This window comes from Sorex fumeus, unplaced genomic scaffold (assembly GCF_029834395.1).
Source record: "Sorex fumeus unplaced genomic scaffold, SorFum_2.1 ptg000024l, whole genome shotgun sequence".
NCBI lineage: Eukaryota > Metazoa > Chordata > Mammalia > Eulipotyphla > Soricidae > Sorex > Sorex fumeus.
The window spans coordinates 57,138,646-57,161,304 of NW_026606081.1; the positions used below are offsets into that span (position 1 = coordinate 57,138,646).

Sequence of the window (22,659 nt, forward strand, 5' to 3'; positions counted from 1 at the left end):
TGCACAGGGGTTACTCCTGGCTCTGCGCTCAGGAATTACCCCTGGCGGTGCTCAGGGGACCATATGGGATGCTGGGAATCGAACCCGGGTCGGCCGCGTGCAAGGCAAACGCCCTACCCGCTGTGCTATTGCTCCAGCCCCGGATTTTTACCTTTTAAAGTGGCTTTTGCCTTATCACGGATAAAAATTTAAGTATCCCCATGTTATTGACTGTAGGAATACTGTAGGAATACAATGACTGGAGGATCTGTAGAAATTGATATTGTTATTTATCTGTAGGATCAGTAGAAGTTTATTTGGTAATTTGTATCTGTGGTGCTCAGGGAAGCCTGTTGGGCCAGGGAGGCCCTTGGGTCCGCTGCTGGCCTGGCTCACTGGGGAAGGCAGTGTTCTCGTGGCGCCCTCTGCTGGCAGAGGCGCTGACCAGCGGTGGTTTTGCAGACCTGCTCTCCAACATCGTCATGTACGCGCCCTTGGTTCTTCACAGCTGCTCTTCAAAAGTCATCGAGGCGTTCGACTATTTGTCCTTCCTCCCCCTCCACACGGTCCACGGGCTGCTGAAGGCCATGCAGGTCAGTCTCCCCACTCCCGGGCAGTCCGACACGAAGCATGTTGGAATTTTTTCTGGGGGGGATTGGGTCTGGGGGCTGTACTCACAGAGCTCAGGCTGTTCCTGGCTCTGTGCTTGGGGTCACTCCTGGCAGTTGTCAGGGGAGCATTTGTAGTGCTGGGGCGGCTGAGTGCGGGGTCAGGCCCTTATCCCCGGCGCCCTCCATCCATGTGTCTGAGCGTCTGTTCCCTTTGGTTCTGGAATGTCGCACTTTGTCTCTCGGGCACAGGCCGAACCCTGTTAGGTTAACGCTTCCGCGCCTTCGACTCAGTTGCACCGTAGTCAAGTCATAAAAAGGCACTGAGGAAGTTGGTGTTTTGGGGGCCACATCAGCAGTGCCCAGAGATGACTCCTGGCCCTGTGCTCAGGTGGCACCATACTCTTGCCGGCTAAGCTGTAACCCGGCCTGCTGGGTGCTCTCTGGCCCTCAGAGACAAAGACTGAGAATATGGGGCGAGCGATGGTGTGGCAGGGCTCTTGCCTTGCCTGCGGCCAACCGGGGTTCACGCCCCGCCAGGAGTGAGTCCTGAGTAACCTTTGACTGCCGGGTGTGGCCCCTAAACAAATTGATGGAGAACAAAAAGCAAACATGAAGACGTGCCCAAGTAGTTCAGGCAGTGTCTCGGGTGGCTACGGCCCCTGCTTCCCAGCCGGAGCGATGGGCTGAGGCCGCTGACCTGGGCCCTCCCCTCCCTCTGCAGCCCCTCCTCAAGGTCAGTGTGGCCATGAGAGACTCGCTGATCGTCGTGCTCAGGAAAGCCATGTTCGCCCGGTGAGTCGGGCTGCAGCGTGCAATGTTGGGGGGTGGGAGGTTCTGCCTCCATGCAGGAGAGCCCCGGTAGCCCAGGGGTGGGGGGGTCGCTGCTTCGGGCTCAGAGACAGGCCCCCCACTTTCACCTGAGTCAGCCTGGGCTGCAGTGCCCGGCCTTCCAGCAACCGCACCGTGGCCTTCAACAGGGGGCTAGTGTACCGTGGTGGGGGGGGGGTGGGGGGCAGCTCAGCTGGGCCCCATCCGGAGGCCTCCCGGCCTGCTCCCCACTTCCTCGGTCATGTGCACTCCCCGACAGCCCTCCTGGGCTTCACCCCCCACTCCTCACTGGGCCCGTCCTCTTCCGGGCCTTGCCCCCGACATCCGCTTTCAGGCCTGTCCTCGCTCATCGTCCCTCTTGCCCTGAGCAGGCAGCTGGATGCCCGCAAGTCGGCCGTGGCCGGGTTTCTGCTGCTCCTGAAAAACTTCAAGGTGCTGGGCAGCTTGTCCTCGTCCCAGTGCAGCCAGTCCATCGGGGTGAGCCAGGTGAGGCCCTGCAGCGTGTCTGGGAGGCCCTGCCATGTGTCCAAGGGGCGCCTCCTGCTGCACACGTGAGCGGGTGTGCGCCCGCTGGTGTGAGACCCAGTGGCTCACAGGTGAGGGTGGGCACAGACTTCGCGAGCCCACTTTTTCTTTCACACAACCCCGAGGTGCCGGGTGTGGCTCACGGGGCTGGCGGCCCCTGTCCACAGTGCGCTCAGGCCATGTAGTGCTGTGGCTCCTATCAGAGGCGTGCCCGAGATACCAGAGTGTGAAGGGTCCGGATGAGTGTGCAGACAGGCAGGCACGGCCCGTGGCCTTCTCCCTCCCACGTTGAGAAGCTGGGGTGTGCTGGGTTCTGTGAAAACTCACACGTCGGCAGTGTCGTGCACATGCCCACCCCCTCCTGGCCCTCTGCCTCTGGGCAGTTTTTACTTGACCACCAGGAGATTGCAGACTCAGGCCAGTCTCCTGCCTGGGCGGAGGTCTCTCCACACAGCGCCGGATGCTTCTTAGACCTCTGCTGGACCTGCCGCCCTCTGTCCCGCAGGTCCGCGTGGATGTCCACAGCCGCTACAACTCCGTGGCCAATGAGACGTTCTGCCTGGAGATCATGGACAGCCTGCGCAGGTGCCTGGGCCAGCAGGCCGACGTCCGGCTCATGCTCTATGAGGTCGGTCCGGGTGGGTGCCAGATGGCAAAAGTGGTTCCCCCGACTGGACGTCATTATGTCTGTTACTTATCGTCGTAAAAATTACTATGTCGTGCATGATTCTAAAAGCATGACGCGTGCGGCTGCCCGTGATTGATGTGACGGTCCGAGAGTTGCAGGTGAGGAAGTGGATGAAGCGAGGGCCTCGGGTGTTCTAATTCGGAATGTATGAACGGTCTGGTTTTAGGTTTTTACATTGAGTTTGCCCTTTTTTTTGGTGCTCTCTTTTGGCCTTTCTTTTCTTTTGAGACTGTGTCCTTTCGTTTCTGCATGTGATTCTGCTTCTGGGAACATTGAGTCTTGCACCAGTTGTCGCTGTGATTCTTCTGTAAGCTTAGTTGCTCTCTTCTCAGGTGGAAAGAAGCCTTGAGGGAGCCCCCCCCGGCCTTGTCTGTGCCCTTCTGGGGGTGTTGCTGCCCCCCTTTCAGAGATGGTCAGTTCTGAGCTTCGTGCTCAGGCTCTTGTTCTCCCAGCTCATGTGTCTCCTGAGAAGCTGGTTCTGGACCATCCTCTTCCACACACAGCATCCAGCCCCAGGTCTGCGGGCCCTTTACTTCACCTGGCACTGTCGACCAAAACCCACATCCGTTTTTTGTTTTTTTTTTTAATGGTTATTGTACATTATGAAGTGTCTTCTTTTCACTGCTAGTTGGAGCTAATCTCCCTTTTTTTAACAACTACAACCAAAAAAGATCAATTTTCCATATGATTTTTCTCGCAGATGAACAGTTACTTTTTTTTTTATTTTTAAGGTATTTTAATAAAGGTGTTCATGATTTATGACATTCAGTATTCTAACACCAATCCCACTACCGGGGCACCACCTTCTGTGTGTGTGTGTGTGTGTGTGTGTGTTTAACTGAATCACTCTGAATTACAAAGCTAGGAAGATATTTATGATTGAGTTTCAGGGGTATCTTGCTCTGACAGTTGCTTCGGCAGTGAATAGTTCATATTCTCCTTTCCAGCTTCCAAAAAAAGCCAATTCCTTTCCATTGTTTTCATCAAAGCAGTTTTTTTGTTTTTTTTGGGCCACACCTGGCAGTGCTCAGGGCTGACTCCTGGCTCTGTGCTCAGGGCTTGCTCCTGGCGGGGCCGGGGGGATGCTATGGGGCGCCAGGGATTGAACCTGGGTCGGCCGCATGTAAGACAAGCGCTGTCCCCATTGTGCTATTGCTTTGGCCCCTCATTCGAGCAATTTTTTGCTCAAACTGGGAGATGTGGAAGAAATGTTATGGTCATTCACGCCAAGTGGGGCTTGGGGCTCTGAAAGCCTTTCGATGTCCTGAGCGTGGCTAGGCAGAGTGTCCTGAGGGGTCCCCTGGAGGGTGGAGAGGGCGAGACTGGGCAGTGACGGGCTGAGTCCTTCCCACTCTGGCGGGGTCTGCAGGTCACACTCTGTAATACTTGCACACACCTTGTGACCCGGGTCTCCGCCCTCCCGGTCCCTGAGGCGCTCTGGTTCTCTGCTCCCTCACAGGGCTTCTATGACGTCCTTCGCCGGAACTCGCAGCTGGCTACTTCCATCATGCAGACTCTGCTCTCGCAGGTAAGACCCGTGTCCCGCCGGGCAGGGTAGCCACGCATGCACCTTCCTGCTGCCTCGTCGCCGAGGCGCTGTGACTTGGCGTTGGGAAATTCCGCCCTCTCTCTCTTAGCTCATTTCTTTTTATTCTATTTTTTCTATATTTGGGCCACATGCGTGGTGCTCAGGGATGATTCCTGGCTCGGTACGGCAGACTCCGGGGTGCTGGGGATTAAGGCCTTACCCCGGACGCTTTCCCCTGCCCTTTGTGAGTGCGGCTTCTCCAGCCCTGGTTTCCATCATTCTCAGGGCACGGGGCTCTTTGTACCTCTGGTCTCTGTTCTTTTGTTGTTGGTCTCAAGGCCTCCTGAGCACCGCCAGGAGGGCCCCAAACACGGGGTGGTGGTGGTGGTGGTGGTGGTGGTGTGTGTCTGTGTGTGTCTGGGAAGTGGCTGGGAGCTGCCATGTCCATGCAGCCAGAGGGGTGTGTGTGTGTGTGTGTGTGTGTGTGTGTGTGTGTGTGTGTGTGTGTGTGTGTGTGTGTGTGTGTGTGGGAAATGGCTGAGAGCTGCCATGTCTGTGTGTGTGTGTGTGTGCGCGCGCGCATGTGCGCGTGCTGAGTTGGGGGGCTGCGCCCATGAGCCCCGTGTTCTTGCCCTGCAGCTGAAGCAGTACTATGAGCCCGCCCCCGACGTGCTGCCGCCCCTCAAGATCGGAGCCTGTGTGGTGACCCAGGGGGGCCAGACCTGCCTACAGGAGCCGCTGGTGAGGAGCCCCGGGCCCTGACAACACCTGCCCGCCCCGTGGCAGTGGTGGCAGTGGCATGCCGTGGACTGAATTGGGATATCAGCCTCCTGTCTCTTGATGATGTGTGTTCAGAGCACGTGCTTTGGCACGTTTGAGGGTCTGCGTCTGAGGCTGCAGCACGGGTGGGCCCTGGTGCTCTGAGGGATTCCCCATGCAGACACGGCTACAGGGCCGCCCCTGGACTCAGGAGCCTGTTGGGCCTTTCCCCGGCACCCGTGGCTTTAGGTCTGAGGAGAAAATTTGGTTTAAGAGTCTGAAGCAGCGGGGCTGGAGCAATAGCACAGTGGGTGGGGCGTTTGCCAAGCATGCGGTCAACCCAGGTTCGATTCCAGCATCCCATTTAGTACCCCAAGCACTGCCAGGAGTAATTCGTGAGTGCATGAGCCCAGAGTAACCCCCGTGCATCTCTGGGTCTGACCCAAAAAAACAAGAAAAAAGAAGTGTCTGAAGCGGGGCCAGAGAGATAGTACAGTGGGTAGGCATTTGCCTTGCCCGTGGCCCACTCAGGTTCAATTTCTGACATTCCATGTGGTCCCCCAAGCACCCCCAGAAGTGATTCCTGAGTCCAGAGCCAGGGGTAACCCCTGAGCATTGCTGGGTATGACCCCCCCAAAAAAATAAAAACCAAGAAAGTCTGAAGCTTGTGTCACTTGGGGAAATACCAGAAAACAAGGCCCGTTCTAGAATGTTCTTCGCTGTCCCAGGGAGTGATGGTGACCCAGTGGTGCTGATAGTCACTCCAGCTAGTAGAAAAGATTTCTTCTTCAGCAGCAACTTCATAGAATCTCTTTGCTAAGAGTCGGGCCATGGGCTAGAGTACCAGCACAGTGAGGAGGGCACTTGCCCTGCATGCCATCAATCCAGATTCCATCCTTAGCACCCCATAGGGTCCCCTAAGAGCCATGGTTGTGATCCCTGAGCACAGCCAGGAGTAAGCCCTGAGCACCACTGGGTGTGGACTGAACTGCAAAAATTGTGTGTGTGTGTGTGTATGTGTATAGGGCGGAGCGATAGCACAGCGGTAGGGCGTTTGCCTTGCATGCAGCCCACACGGCTGACCTGAGTTCTATTCCTCTGCCCCTCTCGGAGAGCCCAGTAAGCTACTGAGAGTATCGCGCCCGCACGGCAAAGCCTGGCAAGCTCCCTGTGACGTATTCGATATGCCAAACACAGTAACAACAAGTCTCAATGGAGACGTTACTGGGTTTGCTCGAGCAAATCGATGAACAACGGGAGAATAGTGACAGTGATGTCTGTGTATATACACACATGCATGTGTATATATGTGTGTATGTGTGTGTATATATATGCGTGTATGTGTGTGTGTGTACATACATACACAGCTGAGCATACACACACATACACACACACAGCTGGGCAGACTATTGCTGTCATTTGTTTTTATTTGGCCCGACCCAGACAGGCAGTGCACAGGGACCCTGAGTGGTGCTGAGGGTGGAACTTGGGTTGGCCCGTGACTGGCCATGCCCAGGATTGCTGAGCGTCTCCTTCCTGCCTCCTCCCCAGGACTCCCTCTTGTGCTGCATCCAGCACTGCCTGGCCTGGTACAAGACCAAAGTGATCCCGCTGCAGCAGGGCGGCGGGGCGGACGCCGATGAGGACGAGGAGGGCTTCTACCAAGTCCTGGATGACATGCTGGAGTCCATCACGAAGAGGATGGTCAAGAGCGAGCTGGAGGACTTGGAACTGGTACCCGCCCCGCCTCTGCCAGATCGGCCTGGGGCTTCCGGGCTGGGGTTGGGCTCCTCCCGGCTCTGCGCTGAGGCTCACGCGGGAAAGTGCCCCCGCCCACTCCAGTGCGGACTGCATTTTGAACCAGGGTCTGGGTCTTTTTTTTTTTTCAAGTTTTTGGGCCATATCTGGCGGTGCTCAGGGGTTGCTTGCTGGTTCTGCACTCAGGAATTACTCCCGGCAGTGGTCTGGGGACCCTGTGGGATGCCGGGGATCAAACCCGGGTTGGCCTCCTGAAGGCGAGCACCATCCCCACTGTGCTCTCTGTCCCCCGATTGTGTCCTCTAGGACAAATCAGTTGATATTTCACAGACCACTGATGTGGGCACCAAAAACAGACTCTGTGGGTCTCTGGTGATGGGCATCTGTGAGGTCCTGATCGAGTACAATTTCTGCACCAGTAACTTCAGGTGAGCTGAGGGCGCACCAGTCGTCGGGTGGCGGTGGGGTGGGGAGTTCTCCTAGTCGGATGCCTTTTATCTGGTTTTCACTTTCCGATTTTATCCCCTGGCATCGGGGGAGGGCCGGGGTCCCAGCCGCAGCCAGGCTGGACCTGCCTCGCCTGCCCACGTGCCCCACCTCCTCCCCCCCTGCAGTAAGAGCAAGTTTGAAGAAGTGCTGAGTCTGTTCACGCTTTATAAGAACGTCTCCGACCTGCTCGGCGAGAAGACGGGAAAGGGCAAGTTGCGGGGCACCGGCAGGGCCCAGGAGAGCCTCCTGTCCTTGAAGTTTGTAGCCCAGCTCCTCGAAGCACTGTACAGGCAAGGCCCAGGAGCGCTGGGCAGGGGGCGGTGCCGCTGCGGGGCTGCTGTCCGCTGTGCGGAGTCCGGGCCCTGGGCGCCGAGTTGACACCGACACTCCTCCCCGCTGCAGGGACACCACGCAGAGCCACCAGGAGAGCCTGTCGGTGCTGCGGTCCTGCAGGGACTTCAAGCGCTATGCGGTGAGCGTGGCTGTGCAGAAGATGGTGCAGCTGAAGGACACGGGCTGCGTGAGCGGCCCCGACGGCCAGAGCTCCGAGAGGCTCTTCCAGAACCTCTGCTCCATCACGCGGTGAGCCCGGGCACCGGGCCCGGCCACGCGCGGTCCTCACAGGTGTGCCGCGCGGACTGACCGCCGTCCCCCCGCAGGGTCCTGCTGTGGCGCTACACGTCCATCCCCTCGTCGGTGGAGGAGCGGGGCAAGCAGGAGGGCAAGAAGGAGCGGGGCAGGGGCTCGAAGAGCGTGTCGCTGCTGTGCCTGCAGGGGCTGTTCGCCGTCCTGGGTCTCCTGGAGCACTTCTACCCGCCCAAGATCCAGCAGTTCCTCTGCGCGCTCGGTGGGCGCTGGCCGCGGGAGCACGGCGGGGAGGGGGGGGCCTGGCAGGGCTGACCCTCGGGCGGGCGCAGGCCACAGGAGAGCCTCGAGCCGGGCGCCGCCGCCAAGTGCCGGGGCCAGAGCGTGTCCTGCCCTTCCTCTGCAGAGGTGACGGGGGAGCGGGCTGACGTGGAGATCAACGTCACGCAGAGGGCCTCCTTCCAGATCCGCCAGTTCCAGGTGGGGCAGCCGCAGCGACGGGGGGCCCCGCCGGGAGGGGCCGGGCTGGGCTGTGGGAGCTGGCAGCCAGGAGCGGGGGCTGCCGGCTGACGCCCTGCGTGTCCGTCCGCAGCGGGTCCTGCTGAACATGCTGAGTCTCTCGGAGGAGGAGGTGAGCGCGCGCGAGGCCCTGCTGCTGGTCAACACCATGTCCAGCCTCTGCAAGCTGCTCGAGCCCAGCTCCCAGCAGGTAGGCCCCCGCCAGCCTGCCCCTTCCTCCCCGGGAGTTGCGTGGCCGGCACTGAGTGAGGGGATGCCGCCGCTGCAGGGTCACCGGGGACAGAGGAGGGCAGGGGCAGTCGCGTGGGCGAGGCTCCCATGCCCAGCCCCCCCGCCTGGCACGCGGCCCTGATGCTTGCTGGCCCTCTAGTTCTCGCAGGTGCTAACCTGGACCATGAATGTCTGCAAGGAGAAGAGCTGGGGTGAGTATCTGGGGGGTTGTCCATGGGGTCGTCGGTGGGGCGTGTGTCCGTGGCGTCACCTGTGGGGTGCATGTCCGTGGTCTGTCTGTCTGTCTGTGGGGTTGCGCCCCCACCTTGCCTTTGGGGCGCCTTTGCCCCCAGCCCCCTTCCCCGGGGTTCTGCGGGCTGCGCTCCTGCCTCCTGAGTTCGCGGGGGTCGGGGGGGGGCGTGGGACAGCCATGCCTGAAGGCGGCCTGCGGTGGCGGGCAGGTGTCTGGGGGGCCGGTGGGGCTGCGCCGTGGCCTGGAGCTGCCCTGCCCCCCCAGGGGACCCGGCTCTGTGCAAGGCCCTCCTGGGACTGCTGCTGATGCTGCACACGCTCTGCAAGAGCCCCGCGGTCCTGCTGCGCGACCTGGCTCAGGACATCCACGGGCACCTGGGGGACGTCGACCAGGTGCGGGGGCGGGGCAGGACGTTGCCGGGTTCGGGCGTAAGGTGGGGCAGTTCATCCACGGGCACCGGGGGGTGTCGACCAGATACGGGGGGCTTTGGGGGGAGTGCCGGGGCTCACCCCACCACTGCCTCTCAACCCCCGCCGTCCCAGGATGTGGAGGTGGAACAGACCAACCACTTCGCCTTGGTGTCCCCGAGGACCGCTGCCCCCGCTGTGTGTGTGAGTGCTGCGCCCTGCCCTCTGCCCCTACCCTCCATTCCTGCCCGCTGCCCCGTGCCCTGCCCTATGCCCGCCCGGGACCAGCTGGGCCCTGTCCTGCCCTTGGCAGCTGCTGGTGCTGAGCCAGGCGGAGAAGGTGTTGGAGGAGGTGGACTGGCTGATCACCAAGCTCAAGGGACAGATTGGCAAGGAAGCCCGGTCGGGTGAGTCACGCCTGGGGACCCGGAGACTAGATCCAGAACCGTCCCCCCAAACCCCTCGGACTGCCCTGCCTGGCCCGTGTGTTTGTCCTGCTCTGGTTTCTGGGGCATCAGGGAGCTGGGCTGGGGTGAGGCCGCACTGCTGGGCCAGTGGGTCAGTGCCCGTCTTCCTGCAGAGGCCCCATCTCAGGAGTCTCCCAGCCGGGCCGTGGAGAAGGCCGTGGTCGTGCAGCTGGGGACGCTCCTCACCGCCTTCCACGAGCTGGTGCAGACGGCTCTGCCGTCGGGCAGCTGCGTGGACGCCCTGCTGAGGGCCCTGTGCAAGATGTACACCACGCTGACCGCCCTCGTTAAATACGTGAGTGGGGGGTGGGGGAGGGAGCGTCCCCTCTCCCGGGCCCCTCCAGCACCCCCTCAGGCCGCTCCCAGCATGCTCGGTCTGCCCAGCACTGCCGAGTGACTGCTGGTGCCATACAGAGCCAGGGGAGGCCACGTGCCCGGCCGGTGCCTCATCCACTGGGCTCTGTGGCCCGAGGTGGTGGTGGTTTTGGGGCACTCCCAGCTCTGCTCAGGGGGCCGTGCTAGAGAGCAGGTGGGTGGCTGCAGACACGTGCCTTGGTGCCTGTCCTGTGCCTCTGGTTCTCCCCCTGACGCTGCTGGTGCTCTGAGGCCGCCGAGCACCAGAGATGGATGATGACCTGTGGGCTCCATTCTTCCCTTCCCCGTTATGCTCGGCCAAGGTGCTCCTCCTAGGGTCGGGATGGCGCTCGATGCCCGACACTGCAGGGGTCGGTGCCTCTGCCCGGCTCTGCGGGAAGCCCCGCCGTGGTCCGGCATTTTGTTTTGAAAGCCGTACAGAATCCCCTCGCTGTTGTCTCGCCCGCCCCAGGCTCAACAGGCTCAATAGGCGGGCAGTTAGGGAGCGGGGCTGGGGCCAGTTCTGAGGAACGCAGGCGCCCTCCACCTGGCCTGGGCCTGTTGTCACTCATTCACCTCGCTACTCAGGCCAAGCCACTGCCACTGCCACTGCCACGTTCTGCCCCCTCGCAGACCCGTCAAGTGGGTGGGACTCATCAAGTGGGTGGGACTCGTCAGTGCTGCCTGGGGGAGGGAGCTGTCCCCTTTCCTGCTGCGTCTCCTGACTCCGCTGCCCTCTCAGTCCATCCAGGTGTGCCAGGGGCCTGGAGGGATCCCCAAGAACATGGAGAAGCTGGTAAGTGGGCACCACCCCCTGGTGCTCAGCTCCCCTCTCTGGGGGCTCCAGAGTGCAGTTGGGGATGCAGGGGACACTCCTGGCTATTCCTGACCGAGTGGCCGGCCCATGGGGGGGGGGGGGGTGTCGTGGGGCCTGGCCCCATGATCCTGCGGCCTCAGTGGCCCCTTCCTGCCATTGCAGGTGAAGCTCTCTGGCTCGCACCTGACCCCCGTCTGCTATTCCTTCATTTCGTACGTGCAGGTCAGTGACCGCTAAGCTCAGGCACAGAGCTGGGGACCACAGTCCCTGGGCTCTCTCTGGCACTGTGCCCCGAGCCAGACAGGAGAAAGGGGAGGTCTTGGCACTGCCCTCAGGAGCGCGCCCCATCTCCCCCTGATTCTCTCCCCAGAACAAACAGAGCCTCCCCACAAAAGGGGAGAAGGCCAAGGAGAAGGGCACGGTGGCCACGGCCATGGTGAGTGTCCGCGGGGCGGGGCGTGGGGACGGCCCCGGTGACAGTCTGCTTTGGGCACTGCCGTGTCAGCCCCAGTGACTGAGCCCAGGGCAGGCTGACAGGTGCAGGGGCCTCGCTCAGGAAGCTCGAGGGGGGCTGGGGGGACACACCTGCTGGTGCTTATGGGAAAGCAGTAGCCCCGAGGGCGACCTCCTCATGGGCTGTCTGCACCCTCCAGGCCCGATCTCTCCGGGAGACCAAGCCCATCCCCAACCTCGTGTTTTCCATTGAGCAGTACGAGAAGTTCCTCATCCTGCTCTCCAAGAAGTCTAAGGTGAGCGGGACGGGGCTGTGCGGGGAGGGCCCGGGCTGGGGGCGCCAGGCCCGGCCCCCTGCACAGCGCCGTGCTCGCCCGCCCAGGTCAACCTCATGCAGCACATGAAGCTTAGCACTTCCCGCGACTTCAAGATCAAAGGGAACATCCTGGACGCCGTGCTCCGTGAGGAGGAGGACGGCCAGGAGCAGGGCGAGGAGGTGACCGCCAGCCCTCCCCACCCCCTGCGGCGGCGGGAAAGCGCAGAGCGGGCGCGGGTGGCGCGGAAAGGCTGGAGTTTATTCCCTCGGCCTCAGCGCGCTCTGCCTCCCTCCCAGGGCTGCACGCTGGAGGCGGAACCCGCCAAGAAACGGAGAAAAGAAACATCGTCCTGAGTTTCACAGCCGCGGCCCGTCCGGTGGCCGGCGCTGGCCTTGGCACCTGCTTTGGAACCCCCCGAGCTCCTTCCTGCCCTTCCTGCTGTTGAGCCCGGCTCCGAGTCTGAGGGTGTGGGGGGCTGCACCCCCGGCGGGCACTGCTACTCCGCTGGCGGGGGGCGTCGCTCCAGGGAGCCGTTGGTGAGCTCGAGGATCTGGTAGATGTCCAGAGCCTCCCCTGCAAGGACCAGAGCAGCGGGTGGCCACCTTGCTGGTGTCCCAACGCCCCCCCCCCAACTTTGCACTTTGACAATAAATGGTTCTCGTGTGGTTTGACCGAGTCTGGCCGCTCCTTCACCGCCCCTGCCCGCTTCTCACCCTGTGGAATCCCGTATCGCCGCTCCATTCCTGTGGGGTTGGACGGGGTTTTACAGTCCATGGTCACTTCTTTCCTGAGGCACTGGTCGATGTCCACGGCACTGAAGAAGGCCACCGACTGCGGCAGGTCGTCCAGGCCCAGCTTGTGGGCAAACATGCACCTGGGAGAGCCGAGTTTCCGCGGGGTGGGTGGGCAGCCTGGGGAGCCCCCCCGCCCGCCGCGCCCGGGCCACACCCCGCGGCCCACCTGGTGAGCAGGTTGCTGACCTGCAGGGCCAGCGCGGCGCGGTGCCGGTCCTGCTCGCGCACCAGGTAGCGCACCTCGTCGTGGATGCTGATGCAGAAGCGCCCGTCGATGGCGAACTCCTCCAGGAGCCACTTCATGGCCACGAGCAGGAGGTGCAGGTAGTCCACGGCCGAGCTCTGCACCACCCAGTTCACGCGGCTGGTCATGAACTGCCGGCAGGACACGGGCACGTGAGCCTGGCACGCCCCGCCCTGCTCCAGGCCACCGCCAGCCCCCCCCCCGCCCTGCCCCGGCCCCAGGCGTGGCCATACCTCCCCCTGCACCACGGCGGGCTCCAGGGCACGGCTGATGCGGCAGCCCAGCACCGGGGTACACGGCTGCGCAGCCGTGGCGATGCTCTCCAGCTTGTTGAACATCTCCGACTCAGTGCCCCCCGTCCACGCCCGCTCGGCCACCACCTCCCACCGCTTCCTGCGCGACCTGGGCGGGGGGGAGCAGGGACAGGCCTGGTCAGTCCCCGCCACTGCCACCGAGCTCCAGGGAGCACCGGCGCCGGTCAAGAGGGGCTCACCTGCGAGCCGCCTCTCGCTGGATCCTGCGCAGGTCCTGCAGGGACACCCAGCCGTCCTCGCTCCTGTCCACGTGCAGGCCCAGCTCCTGCACCAGCCACTCGCCCTCCTCCGACAGCCGGTACCTGCAGCAGAGCAGCGGAGCGGGACGAGGGCTGTGAGCACAAGGGGACGCCCACAGACCGGCTGTGCCCAGGGCGGCTCAGGCGGCAGCGGCAAGGGGCTGGGGGCCTCACCGGCGCAGACCCTTGGTGACCGCGTACATCTGCTGGGCTTTCTGGGCCGCCTCCTCTGGGGACAGCCGGTGGTTGAACTGCATGAGCAGCCGCTCGGCAAAGGGCTGGCCAGCCCCGTAAATGCGGCCATAGTTGAAGACCTTGGCGTGCTCCCGGCTGATGCCCACCGTGGCCGCCGTCTTGCTGTGCAGGTCTGTGCCCCGGCTTTTCCGACCCTGCAGCGTCATCCACCCGAAGGCCGTGCAGCCTGGGGGCGACGCAGTGTATGTGGGGTCACGCACAGCCCCCTGGCCTGGGCCCTTCCGTACCCCGCCTGGCCAGGACGCTCACCATGCAAGCCTGCAAAGTGGGCGTCACCCAGCACCGCTGCGATCCACAGCTCCTGGGAGTCTACGTCAGCACCCACCAGCACGTACCCCGGGGGGGCTTGCACCATGGCCTTCAGCTCGCTGCCCACTCGGTCGGCCTGCAGAGAGCCAGCATCAGAGGGTGGCGCCTCGGGGCACTGGGGCTAGGGTTCTGCCCGCTGCAGGGAGGGAAGCAGACGTGGTGCTGCCTGGCCCCGACCCTGGGGTCCTGCCCTGGGGATCCCCATGTCACGCACCCGGGCATTGCTGGCAGTGAGCCAGGTGGGCTCCACAGCCCGGCGAGTGATGGTGCCCGCGGTCACCACCTGGGGCAGGATGGCCCCGTACCGGCCCTCCTCGTCGTAGGCAGGGTGCCTGGTGGGAGGAACAGAAGCCTCAGAGCCAATCCACTCCAAGAACCCACCCTCCCCCCACCCTACCACAGCCGTACCTGGTCACAGCACGGGGCAGAGCCGATCTGGGCAGCCAGACCACCATCTGGGAGCTGAGGGGGGACAGGAGGGCTTCACACAGCCACCCCGGCCGGCCTGACTTGCCCTGAGGCACGTGGGACCGGAGGCGCCCACCCTACAGGCCAGTCCGTTCCAGCCCTGCCCGCAGCCCACCTGATCCGCTTGTGGGCGTTCCTCCAGAAAGAAACCATCTTGTTGATCTCCAGGGCACGGGGCCCACTGGCACCTCCGGGCCCAGCCTGCAGGGTGCCATCCTCCATCTTGGGCAGAAAGTCCTTGGCAAACGGGCTGCCCACGTTGCAGCTGCTCCCATCCTGGAGGGCACAGGACACAGGTGGCAGGGACCCTGGGCCCCTGGTCCGCCCCCCACACACACCCCAGCATGGCAAAGGTGAGTACCTCTCATGGCCGACCCTGGCGGACACGTACCAACCAGAAACACTTGTACAGATGCATGTACAGACATGTGTCCTCCATGTCACATGTACATGTGTCCCCAGACATATATACATGTATAGATATACATGTACATACACACCCACGGACATCCACACAAGTACATACACACCAAGAGGCAAACACAAGTGCATGTGTATAAACGAACACTCCTGTGGCCAGAGCAATAGTACAGAGGGGAGGGCGTTTGCCTTGCACGTGAAAAACCTGGGCTCCATTCCCAGCACCCCATAGGCCCCCCAAGCACCGCCAGCAGTGATTCCTGAGTTCAGAGCCAGGAGCTACCCCTGAACATGACTAGGTGTGACCCACACACATACATACCAAGGTATGTACACAGAGATGCACATACAAGCACCATGGCACACTTGTGCACACACACCAGGACACACTGTAGAGATACACACCTGTATACACACATCAGGACACACTGTACAGACAAACATACACCTGCACATACAAACACCGGGACACACTGTACAGACACACACATCTGTGTACACACACACCAGGACACACTGTACAGACTGACACACACGTACGCACACCAGGACACACTGTACAGACACACACCTGCGCACACACACCAGACATGTGTACAAACAGATACACACCTGCACACACATATACCAGGACACATAGTATATACATACTAACAGATGCACACATGTACACACACATACTGGGACACACTGTACAGATACATACACGTTCACACTGGAGCACACTGTAGATACACACATGTACACACATGCACCAAGGTGCACAGATGCATGTACCGTCTGTGCTGGATACATGCGTGTGCACTGAGACCAGAGGACAGCATCCATGAACACAGACAGACATGGAGAGACACACCCAGCAGCAAACCTGGCGGGGGCCACACTGGCACCACCCACCTTGTGAGGCAGCTTGAAGAACCAGCAGCCCGGGACATCCACATCATTGTAGGGGCCGTTGCCATGGTGAGCGGCTGGCCGGCTGGCTCGAGGGGTCGCCTCAGGCTGTGGGGCCACACACCTCGGTCAGGCCCTGCGTCGGGCAAGCACCAAGGGAGGGTGGGAAAAGGGCCTGAAACGGGGGCAGCCGAGCCAAGTGGGTCGGGGCCACACGACCCCCGACCTCGCCGCCAGCCCTCGGAAAGTCTCGGGGCGAGAGCTGCCGGCCGAAAGGCCCTGCCCCTAGCACCCACCCAAAGCCGCCCTGCACTAGGGCTGCTCACCAGAGCCGGGGGTCTGCCCAAGTCGGGGTCTTCCCAGCGCTCCATCCCAGTCTCCGCCTCGTGGCAGCCCAGCTGCTCCGCCTGGGGGGAGGGGCAGAGTGAGCCAGTGCCCCAGCAGACCAGCAGCGGCCCCCCCCCCACCGTCTTGTCCCCCCCCCACCGGTCTTGTCCCCCCCCAACACCCCTCCCTCCCTGCCTCACCGTGGGCCACAGGGCGCTGCCCTCAGCAAGCAGGAAGTCTTCAGATAGGCCCGGCTCTGGCCGCGGCTGCCGGTCCTGCGCTGGACGGTGTTTCCGGGACAGGGATTCAATGGCTCTGGGTAGACGGTACCAGCGTGGCCCGTGGTGACTCCCGGGCAGTCATACCCCTGGCTGGTCCTCGGAACCAGCTCAGATGCGCCACACCCAGTCCACACGCTCTGCTCCCAAAGACCGAGGCTCCCACGGACTATGCCTTTCCGTGGACCGGCAATTCCATGGACCACACACTCCAGGGGACCAGCACTCCCAGGGCCCACAGACCCACTGACCTGACACTAACACTGCGACCCGCAAGAACAAGCTAGGTGTGGCCCCGAAACAAACAGAGAAGAACAGTGCTGTGGGGGGGCCGGGCTTCCCTCCCCCCACAGGAGGGAGGCGATGGAACAAACAGCACTGCGGCAAACTGCGTGAGCACGGGCACAGAGCACTGGACATGGGGCGCAGCCCGCTCTCACCTGTAGGGACAAGCGGCCGGGCCCGGGGGCAGGTTGTCCCGCCGCCCGGGCACCAGGTAGCCCCAGCCGTGCCGCTCCGAGTAGTGCAGCGGGAAGCCATCCCAGGTGAGCGCCATGAGCTTGGGGGTGACCCGCATCTGCAGGCTGATGAGGCTGGGGCCCGGGGCCCACTCGGGGTCATCGAGCCGGGGACAGAGCTTCCGGTACCACCTGTGCCCGGCAGGAGGTGGTTAGCGCCGCTCCCGTATCTGGGCTGGCACCTCTGCTCTCCCGTGTAGCTGCTGGGCACCCAGGGCCTGAGACTTCCCATCTCCTGGGCTCGGTCCCGACCCACCCCCATGCCTCCCTGGGTGCCCACTCCTCACTCTCATCACAGGGAGGAAACGCGGCGCTCTCCCGGCCTGAGCCCAGAGGCGGCCGAGAGGTGCAGGGGTCCCGGGGCTCACCCGGGGTGCCCGGGCAGGTGCTGGGCTCGCTTGGGCAGGCGCTGTGTGGTGCCCTGCAGCTGCTCCAGACGGGCGCGGGCCGAGGCTGCTCTCTGCAGTTCCTCCTCCTCACTGGGGGGCCCCAGGTCTGTGTGGGGCGGAAAGAGCGTGCGATGGGGGCCCCTTGGAGGGAGACGGCGTGACTCCTCTCCACACCCCCAGCTCCTGCTCCCACCTTCCTGATCCGGAGGCTCCTCGGGGGCCCTGGGCCCCTGGGGGGGTGACTGGTGGTCCCCGGCTGGCTCCTTCCTTGCCACCTTCTTTGCCTTCTTCTGTTTAAACTCCTGCACGTCCCACTCCAGGTCCCAGAGCCAGGGGTCCTCCTTGTACCTGCAGAGCCGGTCCCGGGGCGGGCTCAGGCTGGGGCCCACCCCTCGAGTGCCCTGGCCCGGGGCGGGGGGCCCTGCAGCCAGCTCACCGCTCTCCCGGGAGCAGCTGGCACGCGGCGTCGGCCAAGCCCATCAGGGACTTCTTCATCTCCCGCTGCAGGCCCTCGTAGGTGCTCTGTGCCTCCTCCAGGTAGCGCTCCCAGTTCTGGTTCACGGGTAGGTAGGACACCCCCATCTCCAGCATCCCGGCCAGGGTCACAGGGTGGGGACACCTGGGGACGAGTGCGGGCCCGGGAGGCAGGGTTGAAGCTCCATGCCAGGGCTCTCAGGGTGCCGCTGCCACGCCCACAGTCACATGTGGCACAGGGGAAGCAAACGCTTGCCCAGGCCCTGGGCTCCAGGGCACTCACCCAACCCCTTGGCCCTCCAGGGCTCAGGGCACCCCGATGTGGGGGTGGGGGAGATCTCACCTCTCCAGGAAGAGCGGGAGCTGCTGCTGGAAGACCTCGAAGGTGGCCCACACGTCCCGGGCGCAGTAACCCATCAGGTCCTGTCACGGGCAAGCAGAGGGCGCAGGGTGGGTGGGAGGCCGTGCCACTGCCCGTGCCAGGTCCCGGGGTCAGCCGGGCCCCCGGGTCCCCCACCTGGAAGTTCTCGCGGACATCCTGCATGGTCCCCTTGACGAAGATCTCGCGGGGCTCCTTCTCCAGGGCAGGGCCCCCAACGTAGAGACGGTGCACGTCTGCCAAGTTGTTGGCACTGCTCACGTCCAGCCAGTCCCAGGACGAGATCTGGGGGCAGAGGGCAGTGTGTCTGTGCGTGGGGGAGGGGGGTGCTCAGACCCGCAGGGGCACTGAGACAGACCCCCGCACACCCTCACCCTGCCCCTTGCTCTCACCCCTGGGCCGTTGCTTCTGCTCCCAGCCTTGCGGCCCCCGGGTGGTGCAGGCGGCCGAGCCCGGTGCTTGCCCTGCTTGGCGGCCACCCACAGGCTGCGCTGGAGGCTGCTCAGCCCCGAGATGGCCATGTGCATGCTCATGGTGTCCAGGAAGCGCGTCGGGGAGCCCTGCGGGGAGCCCCGGAGAGGGCGTCAGCCTGCAGTGCCCCCCGCCCCTGCGCTCTCTGCCCCTCCACCAGTCTGGCCACTTCTGAGGCCCGTCCACGATCCTTGCCTGGGGCCGAGTAGCAGCCCGGAAGGCAGCTCAGGGGCAGTGGCAAAGCTGAGGGGGTCCCGAGCCGTCAGTCTCGCTCTGTGGCCTGGGGCAGGAGCTACCTGGGCTTCTGCTCCCCGCCCACCCCAGAAGGGTCAGTGCTGAAACCACCACACTCAAGGCCGCCCGTGCCCTCTCTGTCACCGCCGCTGCTGCGGATGCCCACAGAAGCGGCACCAAGAAGCCACAATCAGGGCCACAGAGATGACTCAAAGCCAAGTGTGCCGGGCAGCCCAGCGTCTGGACCAGGCCCATGCCCGCAGCTCCCAGGCCAAGCCAACCAAGAGCCCACACAGCTGGGCCTGGGGTGGTCCCACAGCTGCGGCCGCCTCCGGGCCAGCCCTGCTGCCCGCCGGCTCACCTGGATCAGATACTGCTCCCGGATGTGGGCTCGGTCAAAGCTGACATTGTGCCCCACCACCAGCTGCTCCTGCCTGTCCCGCGGAGTGGGGCTGCCGCCGGACCCCGCGGGGCACTCCAGTGGGATGAGGTCATCCGGCGACAGCCGGCTGGTCCAGGAGAAGCGCTCTTCCACCAGCCGCCGGCTGCACCAGGAGTACCTGCAGGCAGAGGGGCCCGCTGGACTCTCAGGGCCTGCAGCTCCGGGACGGACTGCAGAGGGATGCCGCGGAGTCTCCCCACCGCCAGGTGACGGTGACTGAACCCAAGGCCCGGAACACAGCCTAGGTCGGTCCGGATTCGGCCACCGGAGCTGGAGACCCTCGAGTCCCTAAATCACTAAGGGTCCAGCACCAGAGACAGGCAGAACAGAAGCCTTCCGTGATGCTCAAGGGGACACCCTGGAGGAGGGCAGGGAGGTGCCTGCTCGGCACACAGCCCACCCTGGTTCAATCTCCGGCACCTGAGATGGTTCCTGAGCTCGGTCAAGAATGATCCCTTAGCACAGAGCCAGGAGTCAGCCCTGAGCACCACTGGATGGGGCTCAAAACCAGAAAGGCATTATTTTTAAGAAGGAGACAGCACCCCTGCATGGCCAGCGTGAGGGTACAGGACTAGGAGAAAAGGCCCTGGTGGCCGGCAGAGGGCATACACCGGGTGGCAGATGCCTTCTTGGGCAAGACCAGCCAAGAGGGCACGGAAAGTGCCAGAAAGGAGGCAGAGGCAGGAGAAGGCTGGAGCTCACCGCCCACCCACTGTCCCTCAGGAACAGAGGTGGGTGCCGGGCCCCAAGGGGGCTCCAGACTGCCGGGAGGCCCAGGCCCCCAAACAGAGGGCAAAGCCTCCAAGACTCCCGGACAGCAGAAAAAGAGGCACATCCACATCTGAACCTGCAAACACTCCACCACTGCCAGGTCAGAACCCCTCGGAGTGCACAGAAGCAACCTAGGGACGAAGGAGACTTCAGTCACAGCACTAAGCCACCTTCAAGCAAGACCTGGGCCCAGAGAAGCAGCAAGGAAGAGCTGACGTGGCAAGTTCCCGGCATGCCGAGGCGGCGCTCACTGCACTACCAGGGCTGCTGAAGCGCTGGGCTGCCTGGCAGAGCCGCTGCGGCCAGAATCGAAGCTCTCCCAGCAGCCTCCAGGAGCAGGCCCCCCTCCCCAAGCAGTGCTCTTTGCTTCCTGGCAAGGACGGAATGAGAGGGCCAGAGAGGTAGTGCAGTGGGCAGGGCACTTGCCTAGCATGCATGCAACCGGGGCTGGGTCCCCAGCACCCCACAGGCTCCCCCAAGTCTGCCAGCGGTGATCCCTGGAGCATAGGGCCAGGAGTCAGCCCTGAGCACCACTGGGTGTGCCACCTGCCACCCTCCTACAGTTCGGCCCTCCGCTGTACCGCTAAACGCATCCACCCTTAGCCTGGGAGGTGCCGGGCAGCTTCTTGACTCCCATCACGGACCTCGTGCATGCCAGGTCCCAGGAGCCCCGCAGGATGGCCGACCCCGCGCTTACCAGGCCGAGGGGGACAGGGCCACCGCCAGGGTGGGGCAGGTTCCCTCTGCCAAGCAGACCTCCACGTCGAACACCAGGGCCCGCTCCTCGGGGGCGGCCACGGGTGCGGCCTGCCCCGCGGGGCCGTACCGCGTCCAGCCCGGCGCCCGGGCCCAGCTGCGGGGCCGCGCGGGCAGCTGCGCCCGCAGGAGCGCGTGGGCCGCGTCCAGGTAGGGCAGGCTCTGCTTCTGCGCCAGGCGGCGGAAGTGCTGGTCCAGGCTGCCCCCGTAGAGGGGCGGCAGGCGCAGCTGCACGTCGGGCAGCGGCGACGCCGGCTGCCCCCAGAGCCCGTGGCGCTGCAGGTGCTGGACGCTGCGGCGCACCGCGGCCTCGCGGGCCGGGCTCTCCGCCGCGCCGCGCCCGAAGATTTGCTCGTGGAGGCCCCGGGACAGCATCTGGATGCGCAGGGGGCTGTAGCGTCGCTGCTCGCCCTCCGAGGCGCCGGGCGCAGGGGCGCGCGCGGCGGGGGCGCAGCTGCAGGCCCGGCGGCCCCGAGCTGGGGCCGGCCCCGGGGCGCAGGACGCCGCCGCCGCCGCCGCCGCCTTCTTCCCGAGCAGGCGACTCATGGTGGCCGGTGCAGGGAGCCCCGCGCTGGGCGCCAGGACACCGCGCCTCGCGCTCCAGCTTGGCTGCTTCACGGGCGGGGAGACGCGGAGACGCGCACGTCCGGCCTCGGCCTCTGCGCCAGCGCGGCGGCCCCGACCATACCTGCCGTGCGTCCAGGGGCCTGGAGGGGACAGGACACCCGAGTCACGGCGGCCACGTGCGCGGGACGGGGCGGGGCGCACGGGGCAGGGAGAGGGCGGGACACCGGTTCCGACTCGCCGCCCGCCGCTTGGGCGAACAGTGCCGAGCCTCCCGGGGAAACTGAGGCGAGCGCACGGGTAGCGCGGCGAGCTCGGGGAGGCTGGGACGCGCCGCCGCGAGCTGGGGAGCCCGGAGCGCTGTGACCTTGGGAGGGACCCCTTCTGCCGGGGCCCCCTCGCCTCCTCTGCAAACTGCGAGTGCGGGAGCACCTGTCGCACGGGGGGCGGACAGGGAGCGCGCGCCCTGGGGACACGGGGGGCCCGAGGGCCTGGGAGTCGGAGGGAACCGCGCCTTGGCTCGAGCCCTCCCGGTGCCCGCGATCCCAGCCCGAGGGGCTCGGGGTGCCCCCGCGCGCCCTCCCGCCCGCCGTGCCCGGGCGCGCCGCGCTGCCCCCGGGACCAGCCTCCGCCCCGCTCGGGCCTCGCTCCCGGGCCGGGCCGGGCCGGGCGAAGCGGCGCCGCTGCCCGGCTGCCTCCCCGCGCCGCCCCCGCCGGAGACCTCGGTCCGCTGGGCGCTCGCGGCTCCGCGCCCCCGGCCCGCAGAGTCCCCTCCGCGCGCGGCCTGCGCTGCCCGGCGCCCGCCCGCGGCTCCTCCCGGCCCCGCGCCCCGCTGGCAGCCGCGACTTCCCGTCGGCGCCGCGCTCCGAGCGGGGGGCGGGGCCACCGGGGCAGCCAATGGCGCGCGGCTCTCCGGGAAGGGGGCGGGGACCTCCGGGGGAGCCAATGGGAGAGTCGGTAATGGGCCGGCCCGCCCGCAGGGGGAGCGGGGCACTTCCGGGGCCGCCTTCCCGCCCGGAGCGCCGGGACCCAGGTCCGACTCCCCCCCGCGCTCGCGCAGCCGGTAGGGCGGCCCTGGGCCGGCTGCCGGGCGCCGCTTTACTTTGTAGAGAGCTTGGAGCGGGGTTTCCGCTAGGTGGCCGCGTGGCCTAATGGATAAGGCGTCTGACTTCGGATCAGAAGATTGCAGGTTCGAGTCCTGCCGCGGTCGCATCGGGGTCTGTTGTCATTTTTGTACAGGCCCAATAAGCGGCGGCGAACCCACCTCCTCTTCTTCCCCACCCGCCGCACCTATCTCTTCTAGGTGAGATAAAGTCCCCCCAGGTACCAATTCAAATTGTACCCCAGGTGGAAGAAGGCACCCAGAGGTGTCACTGTCAACCTGGTACATTCCAGCCACTTGCATCTGGTTCACCGAGCCGTTTGGGGAACAGCGCCCGCGGAGAGCTAGCGCTCCATTTCAGGCGTCCCACCTAAATATGCTCTTTGTGTGTTTATCTGTTATTTGAGCCACACGTGATGGTGCTAACTCCCGACCCGAGCTCAGAGCTCACTCCTGGCGGTGTCGGGATT

General features: G+C 64.3%; 2 protein-coding genes and 1 non-coding gene across 4 annotated transcripts in view; 2 read left to right on the forward strand and 1 right to left on the reverse strand.

The window, feature by feature from the left end:
• Nucleotides 1-12,218, forward strand: part of FANCI (FA complementation group I) — a 24,297-nt gene extending 12,079 nt beyond the window's left edge. Inside the window, exons 15-38 of the mRNA XM_056113855.1 lie at nt 442-572; nt 1,312-1,382; nt 1,790-1,904; nt 2,449-2,571; nt 4,091-4,159; nt 4,799-4,900; nt 6,470-6,652; nt 6,983-7,104; nt 7,291-7,455; nt 7,568-7,747; nt 7,825-8,012; nt 8,157-8,230; nt 8,343-8,459; nt 8,640-8,691; nt 8,997-9,124; nt 9,275-9,343; nt 9,453-9,546; nt 9,720-9,901; nt 10,703-10,756; nt 10,940-10,999; nt 11,148-11,213; nt 11,431-11,526; nt 11,613-11,726; nt 11,844-12,218. Coding sequence (XP_055969830.1) covers nt 442-572; nt 1,312-1,382; nt 1,790-1,904; nt 2,449-2,571; nt 4,091-4,159; nt 4,799-4,900; nt 6,470-6,652; nt 6,983-7,104; nt 7,291-7,455; nt 7,568-7,747; nt 7,825-8,012; nt 8,157-8,230; nt 8,343-8,459; nt 8,640-8,691; nt 8,997-9,124; nt 9,275-9,343; nt 9,453-9,546; nt 9,720-9,901; nt 10,703-10,756; nt 10,940-10,999; nt 11,148-11,213; nt 11,431-11,526; nt 11,613-11,726; nt 11,844-11,900 — 2,612 coding nt within the window. The 3' untranslated portion in view covers nt 11,901-12,218. The remainder of the gene's footprint in view (nt 1-441; nt 573-1,311; nt 1,383-1,789; nt 1,905-2,448; nt 2,572-4,090; nt 4,160-4,798; nt 4,901-6,469; nt 6,653-6,982; nt 7,105-7,290; nt 7,456-7,567; nt 7,748-7,824; nt 8,013-8,156; nt 8,231-8,342; nt 8,460-8,639; nt 8,692-8,996; nt 9,125-9,274; nt 9,344-9,452; nt 9,547-9,719; nt 9,902-10,702; nt 10,757-10,939; nt 11,000-11,147; nt 11,214-11,430; nt 11,527-11,612; nt 11,727-11,843) is intronic.
• Nucleotides 12,007-21,205, reverse strand: POLG (DNA polymerase gamma, catalytic subunit). 2 transcript variants are annotated; one of them, XR_008792456.1, is made up of 22 exons: nt 20,465-21,205; nt 18,916-19,114; nt 18,242-18,409; nt 17,988-18,134; nt 17,814-17,893; nt 17,433-17,615; nt 17,190-17,344; nt 16,976-17,102; nt 16,530-16,739; nt 16,012-16,126; nt 15,811-15,891; nt 15,488-15,592; nt 14,286-14,446; nt 14,111-14,164; nt 13,917-14,034; nt 13,643-13,778; nt 13,313-13,559; nt 13,079-13,201; nt 12,819-12,987; nt 12,582-12,716; nt 12,261-12,421; nt 12,007-12,120 (listed from the first exon to the last, which is right to left on the reverse strand). XR_008792456.1 is itself a non-coding variant. In XM_056113841.1 (22 exons), the coding sequence occupies exons 1-22, from the start codon at nt 21,067-21,069 to the stop codon at nt 12,044-12,046; spliced, it is 3,630 nt and encodes a 1,209-aa protein (XP_055969816.1). In that variant the 5' UTR covers nt 21,070-21,205; the 3' UTR covers nt 12,007-12,043. The 2 variants fall into 2 exon arrangements, 1 of the variants encoding a protein (XP_055969816.1); XM_056113841.1 differs by having other exon boundaries at nt 12,508-12,716.
• A 1,019-nt stretch (nt 21,206-22,224) lies between these two features.
• Nucleotides 22,225-22,297, forward strand: TRNAR-UCG (transfer RNA arginine (anticodon UCG)). Its single transcript has one exon. It is a non-coding gene; the product is annotated as a tRNA-Arg (tRNA).
• The last annotated feature ends 362 nt before the right edge of the window (nt 22,298-22,659 follow it).

Excerpts from the sequence above, each read along its gene's own strand:
- POLG (XM_056113841.1), bottom strand. The coding sequence starts at position 21,069 with ATGAGTCGCCTGCTCGGGAAGAAGGCGGCGGCGGCGGCGGCGGCGTCC. Across the intron at positions 17,894-17,987 it reads ATGTCCGCGAGAACTTCCAG|GACCTGATGGGTTACTGCGC; the intron begins GTGGGGGACCCG and ends TGCCCGTGACAG. Across the intron at positions 16,740-16,975 it reads CACCTGCCCGGGCACCCCGG|GTGGTACCGGAAGCTCTGTC; the intron begins GTGAGCCCCGGG and ends TGCCGGGCACAG.